Genomic DNA, 14,583 nt, shown 5'->3' with positions numbered 1-14,583 from the left:
TGTCACTGTCACTGTGTCACTGTGTCACTGTCACTGTGTCACTGTCACTGTGTCCCTGTCACTGTCCCTGTCACTGTCACCGTCACTGACCAATGGGTTTGGGCCTGGGCAGTGCCTGGGTGCAGTCGAAGGGCAGCGAGCTCAGGGACCAGATCACTGTCACTGTGTCACTGTCACTGTCCCTGTCACTGTGTCACTGTGTCACTGTCACTGTGTCACTGTGTCACTGTCACTGTGTCACTGTCACTGTGTCCCTGTCACTGTCCCTGTCACTGTCACCGTCACTGACCAATGGGTTTGGGCCCGGGCAGTGCCTGGGTGCAGTCGAAGGGCAGCGAGCTCAGGGACCAGATCACTGTCACTGTGTCACTGTCACTGTCCCTGTCACTGTGTCACTGTGTCACTGTCACTGTGTCACTGTGTCACTGTCACTGTGTCACTGTCACTGTGTCCCTGTCACTGTCCCTGTCACTGTCACCGTCACTGACCAATGGGTTTGGGCCCGGGCAGTGCCTGGGTGCAGTCGAAGGGCAGCGAGCTCAGGGACCAGATCACTGTCACTGTGTCACTTTCACTGTCCCTGTCACTGTGTCACTGTGTCACTGTCACTGTGTCACTGTGTCACTGTCACTGTGTCACTGTCACTGTGTCCCTGTCACTGTCCCTGTCACTGTCACCGTCACTGACCAATGGGTTTGGGCCCGGGCAGTGCCTGGGTGCAGTCGAAGGGCAGCGAGCTCAGGGACCAGATCACTGTCACTGTGTCACTGTCACTGTCCCTGTCACTGTGTCACTGTGTCACTGTGTCACTGTCACTGTGTCACTGTCACTGTGTCCCTGTCACTGTCCCTGTCACTGTCACCGTCACTGACCAATGGGTTTGGGCCCGGGCAGTGCCTGGGTGCAGTCGAAGGGCAGCGAGCTCAGGGACCAGATCACTGTCACTGTGTCACTGTCACTGTCCCTGTCACTGTGTCACTGTGTCACTGTCACTGTGTCACTGTGTCACTGTCACTGTGTCACTGTCACTGTGTCCCTGTCACTGTCCCTGTCACTGTCACCGTCACTGACCAATGGGTTTGGGCCCAGGCAGTGCCTGGGTGCAGTCGAAGGGCAGCGAGCTCAGGGACCAGATCACTGTCACTGTGTCACTGTCACTGTCCCTGTCACTGTGTCACTGTGTCACTGTCACTGTGTCACTGTGTCACTGTCACTGTGTCACTGTCACTGTGTCCCTGTCACTGTCCCTGTCACTGTCACCGTCACTGACCAATGGGTTTGGGCCCGGGCAGTGCCTGGGTGCAGTCGAAGGGCAGCGAGCTCAGGGACCAGATCACTGTCACTGTGTCACTTTCACTGTCCCTGTCACTGTGTCACTGTGTCACTGTCACTGTGTCACTGTGTCACTGTCACTGTGTCACTGTCACTGTGTCCCTGTCACTGTCCCTGTCACTGTCACCGTCACTGACCAATGGGTTTGGGCCCGGGCAGTGCCTGGGTGCAGTCGAAGGGCAGCGAGCTCAGGGAGCAGATCACCGGCTGCACGCGCTGCAGGATGTTCAGCGAGATGGCCACGATGCTGCACGTGTCCTGCCGCACTGCCACCCTCATGTGGGGACAGCTCCGTCCCCTGGGGGTGTCACAGTGTCCTGCCGCACTGCCACCCTCCTGTGGGGACAGCTCCGTCCCCTGGGGGTGTCACAGTGTCCTGCCGCACTGCCACCCTCCTGTGGGGACAGCTCCATCCCCTGGGGGTGTCACAGTGTCCTGCCGCACTTCCACCCTCCTGTGGGGACAGCTCCGTCCCCTGGGGGTGTCACAGTGTCCTGCCGCACTGCCACCCTCCTGTGGGGACAGCTCCATCCCCTGGGGGTGTCACAGTGTCCTGCCGCACTTCCACCCTCCTGTGGGGACAGCTCCGTCCCCTGGGGGTGTCACAGTGTCCTGCCGCACTGCCACCCTCCTGTGGGGACACCCCAATGTCCCCCTGGGTGACAGCCTGACCCCTCAGCCCTGTCACCCCTTTGGGGACACCCCAATGTCACCAGGGGTCACAGCCTGACCCCTGACCCCTCAGCCCTGTCACCCCTTTGGGGACACCCCAATGTCACCAGGGGTCACAGCCTGACCCCTGACCCCTCAGCCCTGTCACCCCTTTGGGGACACCCCAATGTCACCAGGGGTCACAGCCTGACCCCTGACCCCTCAGCCCTGTCACCCCTTTGGGGACACCCCAATGTCACCAGGGGTCACCTCTGTGACCCCTCAGCCCCGTCAGCCCAACCTGGCCCCTGTCCCTGTGTCCCCAGTGTCACTGTCACCCCAAAATGGGCACTGTCCCCCTGCACTGCGGCCTTCCAGAGCCTCCCGGGACCCCCAAATCCCCCGAACCCCGAATTTCCCCAAAATGCCCCGAATTCCCCCAAATGGCCCAAAACTGACCCGGGCCAGCCCTGGTGGGGCTCACAGAGGATGAACAGGGTGGGACTGGGGAGTCCATGGGGAATTGATGGGGCTGGGACCCCCAAAACCTCCTGAAATCCCCCCAAAACCCCACCCAAACACCCCTGAAACCACCCCAAAACTGCCCCAACACCCCTGAAACGCCCCCAAAACCCTCAAAATCCCCCCAAAACCCCAGACTGACCCGGGCCAGCTCTGGTTGGGCTCACAGAGGATCAGCAGGGTGGGCTCACAGTGGCCATGCAGGAACTGCATGGGCTGGGACCCCCAAAACCCCCTGAAATCCCCCAACACCTCCTCAAGCAACCCCAAAACCTCCTGAAATCCCCTTATAACCCCCTTGAAATCCATCCAAAACACCCCAAATCTCCCCAAAATGTGGTAGACAGGGAAAGGCGCTGCGGAAGATCTCGCGATGTCACGGAAAGCCAGGACCCTCAGATCCCCTCAGATAAGACCATCTGCTTCCCATAGATAAGAAACTAACATAGGAATGTAACCCTCCTAACCAAATTCCAGTAACTTTCCATCCCCTACCCAGTAACAGTCCACCTCTTACTAACCATAGATGGTAAAGACAGACCCATGCTGACGTAGAGACCCCTTAGACTATAAAAACCCAAGAGATGAGACAATAAACGCCTTTTGACCGTCCATCACATTGATGTCTGCGTGTGTCATTGGCCCGAGTGGCCCTGGTGAGAGGGCTGCCGTGCTGTTCGTCTGAACCAGGTCGCCTGCCTTGCTTCAGAAGGCAACACCAAAATCCCCTCCAAACCCCCAAACTGACCCGGGCCAGCTCTGGTTGGGCTCCAGTAGGATCAGCAGGGTGGGCTCATGGTAACCTTGTAAGAACGGCATGGGCTGGGAACCCCAAAATCCCCTCCAAAACCCCTCAAACCAACCCAAAACTCCCTGAAATCCCCTCAAAATACCCCAAAGCCCCCCAAAATCCCCCGGGGACCCCCAGACTGACCCGGGCCAGCTCTGGTTGGGCTCTGAGAGGATCAGCAGGGTGGGCTCACAGTGGCCATGCAGGAACTGCATGGGCTGGGACCCCCAAAATCCCCCCAAACCCCCCCAAAAAACCCTCAAATTTCCTCCAAACACCCCAAAATCCCCCCAAACCCCCAAAGTGACCCGGGCCAGCTCTGGTTGGGCTCACAGAGGATCAGCAGGGTGGGCTCACAGTGGCCATGCAGGAACTGCATGGGCTGGGATCCCCTGAAATGCCCCCAAACTACTCCGAAACCCCCCAAACCACCCCAAAATCCCCTGAAATCTCCCCAAAACCCCTTTAAATCCCCTCCAAACCCCCAAACTGACCCGGCCCAGCTCTGGTTGGGCTCCAGTAGGATCAGCAGGGTGGGCTCATGGTAACCTTGTAAGAACTGCGTGGGCTGGGAACCCCAAAACCCCCTGAGAACTGCCCCAAATCCCCCCAAAACGGCCCCAAATTCCCTCCAAACCACCCCAAATCTTCCCAAAGCTGCCCCAAATCCCCCTGGGACCCCCAGACTGACCCGGGCCAGCTCTGGTTGGGCTCTGAGAGGATCAGCAGGGTGGGCTCACAGTGGCCATGCAGGAACTGCATGGGCTGGGACCACCCCAAAACCACCCAAACCACCCCAAAACTCCCAGAAATCACCCCAAAACTGCTCCAAGCCCCCCAAAAATCCCAGAACTGACCCGGGCCAGCTCTGGTTGGGCTCACAGAGGATCAGCAGGGTGGGCTCACAGCAGCCATGCAGGAACTGCATGGGCTGGGACCCCCAAAACCTCCTGACACTTTAACAAAACTGCCCCAAATTTACTCCAAGACTCCTGAAATCCCCCCAGATCCCCCAAAATCCCCCCAAACCCCCGCACTGACCCGGGCCAGGTCTGGTTGGGCTCACAGAGGGTCAGCAGCGTGGGCTCGTAGCAGCCGTGCAGGAACTGCACGTCGATGATGTTGAGCAGTTTCTCGTCCAGCTCGCGCACGTCGATGATGTGGCTGGGCAGGAAAATCGACTTCTGCCTGCGGGGTCGGGGGGTTCGGGGGGGCTCTCTGGCTTTTGGGGGGCCCTGGGGGGTCCGGGGGGTCTCTCACCCCTCTCCCACCAGCCCCTCGTGCTCGTCGGCCAGCGAGTCCCTGCGGAAGGGCAGCACCACCAGGCGGGTGCCGTAGATCAGCATCACCGCGCAGCGCCCGCCGGGGTCCACGCGCACCCGCGGCGTGGGCACGTTCTGCACGAAGCCGTCCTGCAAAAAACGGGGGTTTGGGAACCCCAAATGGGATCTGGGAACCCCAAAATCCATCCCAGAGCTCCGTGTGCACGTTCTGCACGAAGCCGTCCTGGAAAAAACGGGGATTTGGGAACCCCAAATGGGATCTGGGAACCCCAAAATCCATCCCAGAGCTCCGTGTGCACGTTCTGCATGAAGCCGTCCTGGAAAAATGGGGATTTGGGATAAATCTGGGATCCAAGGGAACCCCAAATGGGATTTGGGAACCCCAAAATCCATCCCAGAGCTCCGTGTGCACGTTCTGCACGAAGCCGTCCTGCAAAAAACGGGGGTTTGGGAACCCCAAATGGGATCTGGGAACCCCAAAATCCATCCCAGAGCTCCGTGTGCACGTTCTGCACGAAGCCGTCCTGGAAAAAACGGGGATTTGGGATAAATCTGGGATCCAAGGGAACCACAAATGGGATTTGGGAACCCCAAAATCCATCCCACGGTCCTGAGGGCAGGATCTGCATGAAGCTGTCCTGAAAAAATGGGGATTTAGGGAGGCTCTGGAACCCTAAAATCCATCCCAGAGCTCTGTGTGCACGTTCTGCACAAAGCTGTCTGATAAAATGGGGGTTTAGGGTGTTTGGGATGGCTCTGGAACCCCAAAATCCATCCCAGAGTGACCCCACACCCACACATGGGATGTGTGCACGTTCGGAACGAAGCCATCCCGGGAAAACAATGGGGATTTAGGGGGGCTCTGGAACCCCAAAATCCATGCCAGAGCTCCCTGTGCACACTCTGCATGAAGCCATCCTGGGAAAAAAAGGGGTTTGGGGACACCAAATGGGATTTGGGAACCCCAGAATCCATCCCAGAGCTCGTTGTGTGCATGAAGCCATCCAAGAAATGGGGCTTTGGGGTGTTTGGGGTGACTCAAATCCATCCCAGAGCCCGGTGCGCAGGATCTGCATGAAGCCATCTTGAAAAAATGGGATTTGTGGGGGCTCTGGAACCCCAAAATTCATCCCAGAGCCCTGTGTGCACATTCTGCATGAAGTTGTCCTGGAAAAAAGGGATTTGGGATAAATCTGGAACCCCAAAATCCATCCCACAGTCCTGTGGGCATCTTCTGCATGAAGCCGTCCTGAAAAAATGGGGATTTAGGGGGGCTCTAGGATCCAGGGGAACCCCAAAATCCATCCCAGAGCTCCCTGTGCACGTTCCGAATGAAGCCATCCTGGAAAAATGGGGATTTGGGATAAATCTGGGATCCAAGGGAACCCCAAATGGGATTTGGGAACCCCAAAATCCATCCCAGAGCCCTGTGGGCAGGATCTGCATGAAGCCATCCTGAAAAAATGGGGATTTAGGGGGATCTGGAACCCCAAACTCCATCCCAGAGCTCCCTGTGCACGTTCTGCACAAAGTCATCGTGGAAAAATGGGAATTTGGGAACCCCAAATGGGATTTGGGAACCCCAAAATCCATCCCAGAGTGACCCCACACATCTGGGGGGATTTGGGATGGTCAGGACAACCCTGGGATCCGCTGAACCCCAAAATTTGGGGGGAAATTCAGGGATTTTGGGGTTCTGGGATAACCCTGGGATTGAGGGAACCCCAAAATGCACCCAAGGGAACCCCAAAATAAATTCTGGGGGGGGAAATTCAGGGATTTTGGGGGTAAAATTCAGGGATTTGGGGTAAAATTCAGGGATTTTGGGATTCTGGGATGACCCTGGGATTTAAGGAAACCCCAAAATCCATTTTGGAGGAAAATTCGGGGGTTTAGGGGGTAAAATTCAGGGATTTTGGGGGAAAATTCAGGGATTTTGGGGTTCTGGAAGAACTCTGGGATCTGGGGGAACCCCAAAATCCATTTTTGGGGCAAAATTTGGGGATTTTGGGGTAAAATGTGGGAGGTTTTGGAGTAAAATTCCAGGATTTTGGGGGGAAAATTCCGGCATTTTGGGGGCAAATTCTGGGATTTGGGGATGTGTGGGATGACTCTGACATTTTAGGGAACCCCGAAATCCATTTTTGGGGAAAATTTGGGGATTTTGGGGGTAAAATTCAGGGGTTTGGGGTAAAATTCAGGGATTTTTGGGGTTCTGGGAAAACCCTGGGATTTAGGGAACCCCAAAATCCATTTGGGGTAAAATTCAGGGATTTTGGGGTTCTGGGATAACCCTGGAGTTTAAGGAAACCCCAAAATCCATTTTTGGGTGAATCTCAGGGATTCTGGGGTTCTGGAAGAACTCTGGGATTTGAGGGAACCCCAAAATCCATTTATGGGTGAAAATGGGGAATTTGGGGTTGTAGGAGAGACCCCAGAGCCAGGGAACCCCAAAATCCATTTTGGGGGGAAAATCAGGGATTTTGGGGTTCTGTGATAACCCTGGGATTTAGGGAACCCCAAAATCCATTTTTGGGGTAAAATGTGGGGATTTGGGGGTAAAATGTGGGGATTTGGGGGTTCTGGGATAACCCTGGGATTTAAGAGAACCCCAAAATCCATTCTTGGTGAAAAATTCAGGGATTTGGGGGGTCTGGAAGAACTCCGGGATCTGGGGGAACCCCAAAATCCATTTTGGGGGGAAATGAGGGATTTTGGGGTTGTGGGAGGGACCCCAGAGCCTGGGGAATCCCCAAATCCATTTTTGGGGTAAATTTGGGGTCCCGGGCTCACCCTGAGCTCTGAGGGAACCCCCAAATCCATTTTTGGGGTAAATTTGGGGTTTTTGGGGTAAATTTGGGGTTCTGGGCTCACCCTGAGCTCCGGCTCCTCGAAGTAGTGCAGGGACAGAGTCTTGAGGTCGTGGGTGCCGGGGTCGTACTCCACCACCGACAGCTGGGGAACCCCAAAAACCGGCTAGGGCACCCCAAAAACGACTTATGGTACCCCAAAATTATCCACAGCACCCCAAAGTTATCTACGGCACCCTAAAATGCAGTTATGGCACCCCAAAACTGAGTTATGGCACCCCAAAGTGGGGTCGTGCTCCACCAAGGAGAGCGGGGAGAACGGCCCCCCGAAAACGGGATAGGGCTCCCCAAAATCATCAATGGCACCGCAAAATCATTTACAGCGCCCCAAAATCATCAATGGCACCCCAAAGTTATCAATGGCACCCTAAACGTGAGTTCTGGCACCCCAACATTGAGTTCTGCACCCCAAAATGGGGCCGCGCTCCAGCACTGAGAGCTGCGGAATGGCACTCCAAAATCGGGTTAGGGCACCCCAAAATCATCCCCCGCACCCCAAAATCCTCTACAGCACCCCAACACCATCCACAGCACCCTAAAATGGAGTTATGGCACCCCAAAAATATTCACAGCACCCCAAAATCTGTAATGGCACCCCAAAGTCATCCACAGCACCCCAACACTGAACGATGGCACCCCAACATTGAGATACAGCACCCCAAAAGGGCTTTGCTGGGGCTTTTCCTGGATTTTTCAGGATTTTTTGTGGGATTTTTTGGAGTTTTTTGGGGGGGGTGTTTCTGGATTTTTTAGTATTTTGGGTGGGATTTTTTGGGGAGGTTTTTTTTGTCCTTCCCACTTTTATTTTGCTTTTTTCTATTTTTCCCCATTTTTGATGATTTTCCCGCGCCGTTTCGGCCTTTCCCCCTCACGTCGGCGTCCTCGGAGCCGAGCAGCGGCGCAAAGAACGAGAGCGGGCCGCGAGCTCCGGCCCTGCCGCGGGCCCGGGGCTCGGCCCGGGGAAACGCCGCTGGGGCAGCGGGGGCGCTCGCGCTGCTTTGCCGTTGTTTAGGGGGGTTGGGGGGGTTTGGGGGGTTTTGGAGTTTTTTAAGGTTTTTGGGGGGGGGGTTGGGGGGTTTTGGGGGGTTTTTGGGGGGTTTTTTGGGGGTTTTTTGAGGTTTTTTTGGGTTTTCTGGGTTTTTTGGGGGGGTTTTTGGGGTTTTTTTTGAGTTTTTTGGGGGGTTTTTTGAGGTTTTTTTGGGGTTTTTTGGGTGGTTTTTTGGGGTTTTTTTTGAGGTTTTTTTGGGTTTTTTTGAGGTTTTGGGGGGTTTTGCGGGGTTTTTTTGGGCGTTTTTTGAGGTTTTTTGGGGTTTTTTTGGGGTTTTGGGGTTTTTAGGGGGGTTTTTTGAGGTTTTTTGGGGGTTTTTTTGGGTTTTGGGCGGTTTTTTGGGGGTTTTTTGGGGTTTTTTGGGGTTTTTAGGGGTGTTTTGGAGGCTTTTTTGAGGTTTTTTGGGGGTTTTTTGGGGAATTTTTGGGTTTTGGGGGTTTCTTGAGGTTTTTTGGGCGTGTTTTGGAATTTTTTTGGAGTTTTTTGGGGTTTTTGGGGGTTTTTTTGGGGTTTTTAGGGGTTTTTTTGAGTGTTTTTGGGGGGTTTTTGGGGTTTTTTTTTGGGGGTTTGGGGGGTTTTTTGGGATTTTTTGGGTGGTTTTTCGAGTTTTTTAAGAGATTTTTTGGAGTTTTTTGGGGTTTTTTTGGCTGTTTTCGGCGGTTTTTTTGTTTTTTTGGGGGTGTTTTTGGGGTTTTTTTGGGTTTTTTTCGGGGTTTTTTCGCGGTTTTTTGGGGTTTTTGGGGTTTTTTTCGGGGTTTTTTTGGGGGGTTTTTTTGGGTTTTTTTTCGAGGATCTTTGGTTTTTTGGGGGGGTTTTTTGGGGGGTTTTTTTGGGGGTTTGGGGGGGTTTTTTGGGGGGTTTTGGGGGGGTTTTTTTGAGTTTTTTTGGGGGTTTTGGGGGGGGTTTTTTGAGGTTTTTTTGGGGGTTTTTGGGGGTTTTGTGAGGGTTTTTTGGGGGGTTTTGGGGGTTTTTTTTTGAGTTTTTTTGGGGGGGTTTTGGGGGTTTTTTTTGAGGATTTTTCGGGTTTTTTTAGCGTTTTTTTGGGGTTTTTTGGGGTTTCTTTGGCTGTTTTTGGGGGTTTTTGGGGGTTTTTTTGGGCATGTTTTTCGGGTTTTTTTTTTGTTTTTTGGGGGGTTTTTTGGGTTTTTTTGGGGGGGTTTCGAGGTTTTTTTTGGTTTTTGGGGGGTTTTTTGGGGTTTTTTTCGGGGTTTTTTGGAGTTTTTTGGGGTTTTTTGGGTTTTTTGGGGGGGGTTTTGGGGTTTTTGGGGGCTTTTTGGACTTTTTTTGGGGTTTTTTGGAGTTTCTTTGGAGTTTTTTTGAGGTTTTTTGGGTTTTTTTCAGGGGTTTTTTTTGGTTTTTTGGAATTTTTGGGGGGGGTTTTGGGGTTTTTTCGGGTTTTTTGGGGGTTTTTTGGAGATTTTGGGGGAGGTTTTTTGAGGGCTTTTTTGGGTTTTTTGGGGGGATTTTTTGGGTTTTTTCGGGGTTTTTTGGTTTTTTTTTTGTTTTTTCGGGTTTTTTTGGGGTTTTTTTACAGGTTTTTTAGGGTCTTTTTGATGTTTTTTGGTTTTTTGGGGGTTTTTCTTGGTTTTTTGGGGTTTTTTTTGGTGTTTTTTTGGGGTTTCTTTTGGTGTTTTTTTGGTTTTTTGGGGGTTTTTTTGAGTTTTTTGGGGTTTTTTTTGAGGTTTTTTGGGGGGGTTTTTAGGGTTTTTTTGGTTTTTTTTGTTTTTTGGGGGTTTTTCTGGCGGTTTTTTTTGGGGTTTTTGGGGGTTTTTTGGAGATTTTTTGGGGGGTTTTGGGGGTTTTTTGGGGGGTTTTGGGGGTTTTTTGGGGTTTTTTGGGGGGGGGGGTTGACTTTTTTTGGGCTTTTTGGAGTTTTTTGGGGGTTTTTTTTGGGTTTTTTGGATTTTTTGGGGGTTTTTTTTGGTTTTCTCAAAGTTCTGCACCGCCAAAATTGAGAATTGAAATATTTGGGATTTTTTTGGGTTGGGATTTTGGTGATTTTTTTGGTGGGTGCGGAGTTAAATGGAATGAATTTGAATTAATTTGGGGATTTTAGGGGTGATTGGGATGGAATTGGGTGGGAACGGCCGGGAGGGGAGACTGGCGAAACTGAAGCTCTCACAAAATGACCTTTGAGACAAAACACGAACACAGAGAACCAGAAGGCACCGAGCGAGGGGACGTGCCCCCACGCTCTGACCCTGCCTTATCCCAGAGCGGTGAGAAATCAGCCAGCACAAAGCCAGGGGCTCTCCTTGCTGCCAGCACGGCTGCCAGCCCTGCCCAGGGCTGTGTGCTGCAAACCCACAGGCCAAGCACGCGTTTCTGCCTGGCAGTCTCAGCACCCCCAGCCAAGCGCTCACACCACCCATCACAAGGTGCTGCCTCTCGGAGCCCTCTGCTGCTGCCCCGCCTGTGGCACCCAGGCAAACACTGATGCACCCAGGCTATTGCCAGGATCACATCTGGGATCAGTGGCAAAGAGCTGTAAATCGTCAGGGTAGGGAAAAAAACCAACCCAAAAGACAGGAAAAGCCAGACAACCAAGTAGTGTTTCTATTCCTATACTGAGGAAGCAAACGTCCACAATGAAGCCAATTACCTTTGGACACAAAGATATTCTCCCTATGACCAGTTCCAGAATATTCATCTCTTCTGCCATAGCCCGTCCATCACAACCCTAAAGATTCTAAAGAGGGTTCCAAGCCTGCAATGTTTCCTTTTATTGTGGAATAAAATGCTTCGCTAAACTGCTATGTGTGACTTTACAGAAGACGAAAGTCATGCCACTTGAGAATAAGGTGTTGGCAAATCCAAAAAATCCCACTCTCCCCCTTGAGTCATAATCACAAATGTACTGCAGGCAATGGGCCAGCACATCAACAGAAAGAGAGACATTCTTTGGCCAACGGTGTAATAATCTGCAAAGGACAGAGAGCTGCAGCCGCAGCCCAGCCCCAGCCACGGCTCTGGGAGCGCCCACACGCTCGGCAGGGCTCACCCAGCAGCAGCAGCTGCAGCCCAGCCCTTGCTTTGCCTTGGCCTTCCCACCCAAAAGAGGCACAGCCCACATCTGCTGCAGCTGGAGCAGAGGCAGCCGCTCCCCGCAGAGCTCCTGCGAGCGGCTGCGGGGCCCCTCCCGCCCGAGCGGCAGCGGCCGCTCCCCGTGGAGCCCGAGCAAGTGGCAGGGCGGGATGCCGAGCACCTCCCGCTCGGCGGGCGGCGGCCGCTCCCCGTAGAGCTCCTGGAAGCGGCTCGGCCCCTCCCGCCGGGCCGGCAGCGGCCGCTCCCTGTGCAGAAGGTGGAAGCCGCAGGGCGGGCGCCGGGCGAGCAGCGGCCGCTCCCTGTGCAGCAGGAGGAAGCCGCTGGGCGGGCGCCGGGCGAGCAGCGGCCGCTCCCTGGGCAGCGGCGTGAAGCGAGCGCGCCCGTGCCGCCCGTCCGGCAGCGGCCGCGCCCCGGGGAGCTGCCGGGAGCAGCGGGGCGGGCGCCTGCGGCCATCCCGGCCCGCCGCCGGCCGCTGCCTGTTGGCCGCGCTCCGGCGCTTGATGCGGAGCAGGAGGTCGGGGCGGTCGCGGCGAAAGCAGGGGTTGCTGTAGTGGAGCCAGGCCCCGGCATCGCCCGGCGCAGCCGAGCCGAGCCAGCCCGGCACCTTGCGGAAGCCGTAGCGGTAGAGCTGCCGCACGAAGCTGCGGAACTGCGTGGCCCTGAAGGTGTGCGGCACCGGGGCCGGCCCATGGCCACGGCCCCCGTGGGCGCGGCCCGAGCTGAGCAGCTCCCGCTCCAAGTCGATGAGCAGCGGTCGATGAGCAGCCCCTGGGCGCGGCTGTCCCAGCGCACGGAGCGGACGCGGGGGCTGTTCACCAGGCGCCAGAGCTTGGCGGGGAAGGCGCGGGCGCGGAGCCCGGCGGGCAGCGGCAGCTCCGCCATGGCATCGATCGCCGACTGCGGCCACAACGCCCGCGCGCAACGGCCGCGGCTGCGCCGGCGGCGCGCGGCCTGAGGGGGGCGCTGCGCTCGGGCCCGCGCGCCCAGCGCCCCCCGGCGCGGGCCGGACTTGGCGGGGACGCGCGCGGCAGAGCCGGAGCTGCGGGCACAGCGCGGGCCCCGGGGCTGGCCGGGCTCGGCTCGGCTCGGCTCGGCTCGGCTCAGCTCGGCACGGCACAGCACGGCTCGGCACAGCAGTTATCCCCACGCTGCATGCCGTGCCTGGGTCACCATCGGGGACACAGAGGAAGGCCATTGCTCTGTTTTGGCTGGGGAAGGGATAAAAAGAGGTGATTAGAAAACATTCATTTGGTCTCCATTTCAGCAGACTAGCTGGTTTTATCTCACCATGTCTGCCTGTCTTTGGCAGAGTTGGCACATTTTTCGTGAATTGGAGTCAGCTACAGCAGCAGGAATGGGAAGCAATTTTGTGAGCCTTGATATCAAAGCCAAAGTGCTGCCCCATGGATGGATGTTGCTTTCTTCAAGGGATTTTTGGCCTAGAGCTGTAGCAAACGCATGCTGGTGTCTTCCCAAATGGCGTTGCCTTTTTATTTCCACAGGAATCACCTCTGCTTTTTCTTCCCCCCATCGGGGGAGAGCTCCAATGCAAATGCCTCCTGCAGCCAACTCTTGTCACTGTAGACTGACAAAGGAGATCTTGCAGTGGGGAGAGACTCCCTAGAGCTGCTGTGGAGAGCTGAGGGGGAAGCTTTGTCCCTTAGTCTTGAAGTCTTGGGGAGCTGCTTGTGCTCTGGGGGACGGACACCAGCGATATTTATGCAAGCCTTGCAGGTTCATTCCTGTAAAGAAAGAAAATATACGGATGCCAGGTAGAGAAACAAGGTGTACGGGAGAGAGACGGGGAAAAGGAGAGGGGTAATAGAGAAAGGAGCCCTCCGCAGGCAGAGATCAATCTTCATGGAGGTAATGATCGATGCTCAGTTTATTGCAAATCTCAGGGCACATTTATATGGTAATGCAGGGCTCAGAAACGGGAGAATACATAGAAGTGGTTACAAAGTGTTGTGTATAGGACAAAGAGCTAACATATCTTTGGTCACATACATAGATTGGCAAAAGCGTCAGCAGAACATTCTGCCCCATATCTTCCCTTCACATCCTTAGAAGAACTTGCTTCACATCTCTTTTCCTGGGGTACATCCTGGCAAACTTCTTTATATTGTTTTCCCAAGGGCAGCATGTTTCTGCTCTAAGGCACGTATGCAGGGTTGTGCAGCTTGCTTCTCTCCTGTGTCTGCTGAAAATGCTCTCTGCATTCCTGAGCTTCCTGACACACCACAGAGACTTTGGGGTTGTCGTATTGGCAAACAAATTTCGGTCTGGGAACTTTTTGAAATACTTCAATTACTCTTTTTTTTTTTTTTTTTTTGCTTTCCTCCAGAAATATTGTCATAACCTAATGCTTCCACAGAATCTTTTCCTACTTTTTATGGAATTCCTTTTGCTGCCCTCCCAGACCAGGCCAATTCCCAGGGCTCCCTCCCAAAGTGAGGTGCAGCCCATGGCCTCCACTCTCCAGCTGGAACAGAAGGAAGCACGGAGTTTGCTGTTGTGGGAGAGGAGCTTCTCTTTGCTGCCTGCTTTCCCTTTGGGACAGGTTGGTGTGTGCTCATTTGATAAAGGCAGGTGTAAACTCTGAAGCAGTTGTGTTTCAAACTGCTCCCTTCTCCAGCTCTTCTGTGGGTATCCTTGGACAAAAGGCCTCTTGGTGGGAGCTCCCAATGGTAGGTTAAGGAAGGAGGTTGATATTTCAGGGTTGTGACTGCTGAAAGCAGCTGTTTCTGGAGGTGTCCAGAGCTGGGAGTGGCTCATTTCTCACCTGCCTGCAGAAAAGGAAGTTGCAAAGTGGGAATTTCATTTGTGCAGATGGCCATCAGGAGTGTTTGCCAAGAGATGGGCTGGCAGAGAGGCAGGTCTCGTGCTAAACTGGCTGTGTGTTTGTTTTGGTGGTGGGGAGGGTCAGAGATGCAGACACAGACACCAGCTGAAGGAACAGTGTGATTTACTGTAGTGCAAAAGTGCAAAAAACAGTCAGGAAAGGATAAGCTAAGCAATGCACCTCAGCATTATTACAAAAGG

General features: G+C 54.3%; 1 protein-coding gene across 1 annotated transcript; it reads right to left on the bottom strand.

Annotated features, from left to right (window-relative positions):
• Window positions 1-1,473: 1,473 nt before the first annotated feature.
• LOC128947398 (cleavage and polyadenylation specificity factor subunit 1-like) lies at window positions 1,474-12,423 on the bottom strand (the record flags this gene model as incomplete). Its single annotated transcript, XM_054291657.1, has 6 exons — window positions 12,365-12,423; window positions 8,321-8,444; window positions 7,453-7,533; window positions 4,556-4,707; window positions 4,337-4,483; window positions 1,474-1,621 (listed from the first exon to the last, which is right to left on the bottom strand). Coding segments are annotated over exons 1-6 (711 nt in total), but the record flags the coding sequence as incomplete, so codon positions are not given.
• Between the last annotated feature and the right edge of the window lie 2,160 nt (window positions 12,424-14,583).

The sequence above is a fragment of the Melozone crissalis genome, unplaced genomic scaffold (assembly GCF_028551555.1).
Source record: "Melozone crissalis strain CALT ecotype California unplaced genomic scaffold, PUWL_Pcris_2 ptg000102l_1, whole genome shotgun sequence".
NCBI classification, from domain to species: domain Eukaryota; kingdom Metazoa; phylum Chordata; class Aves; order Passeriformes; family Passerellidae; genus Melozone; species Melozone crissalis.
This window is presented reverse-complemented; position numbering and strand designations above follow the sequence as displayed.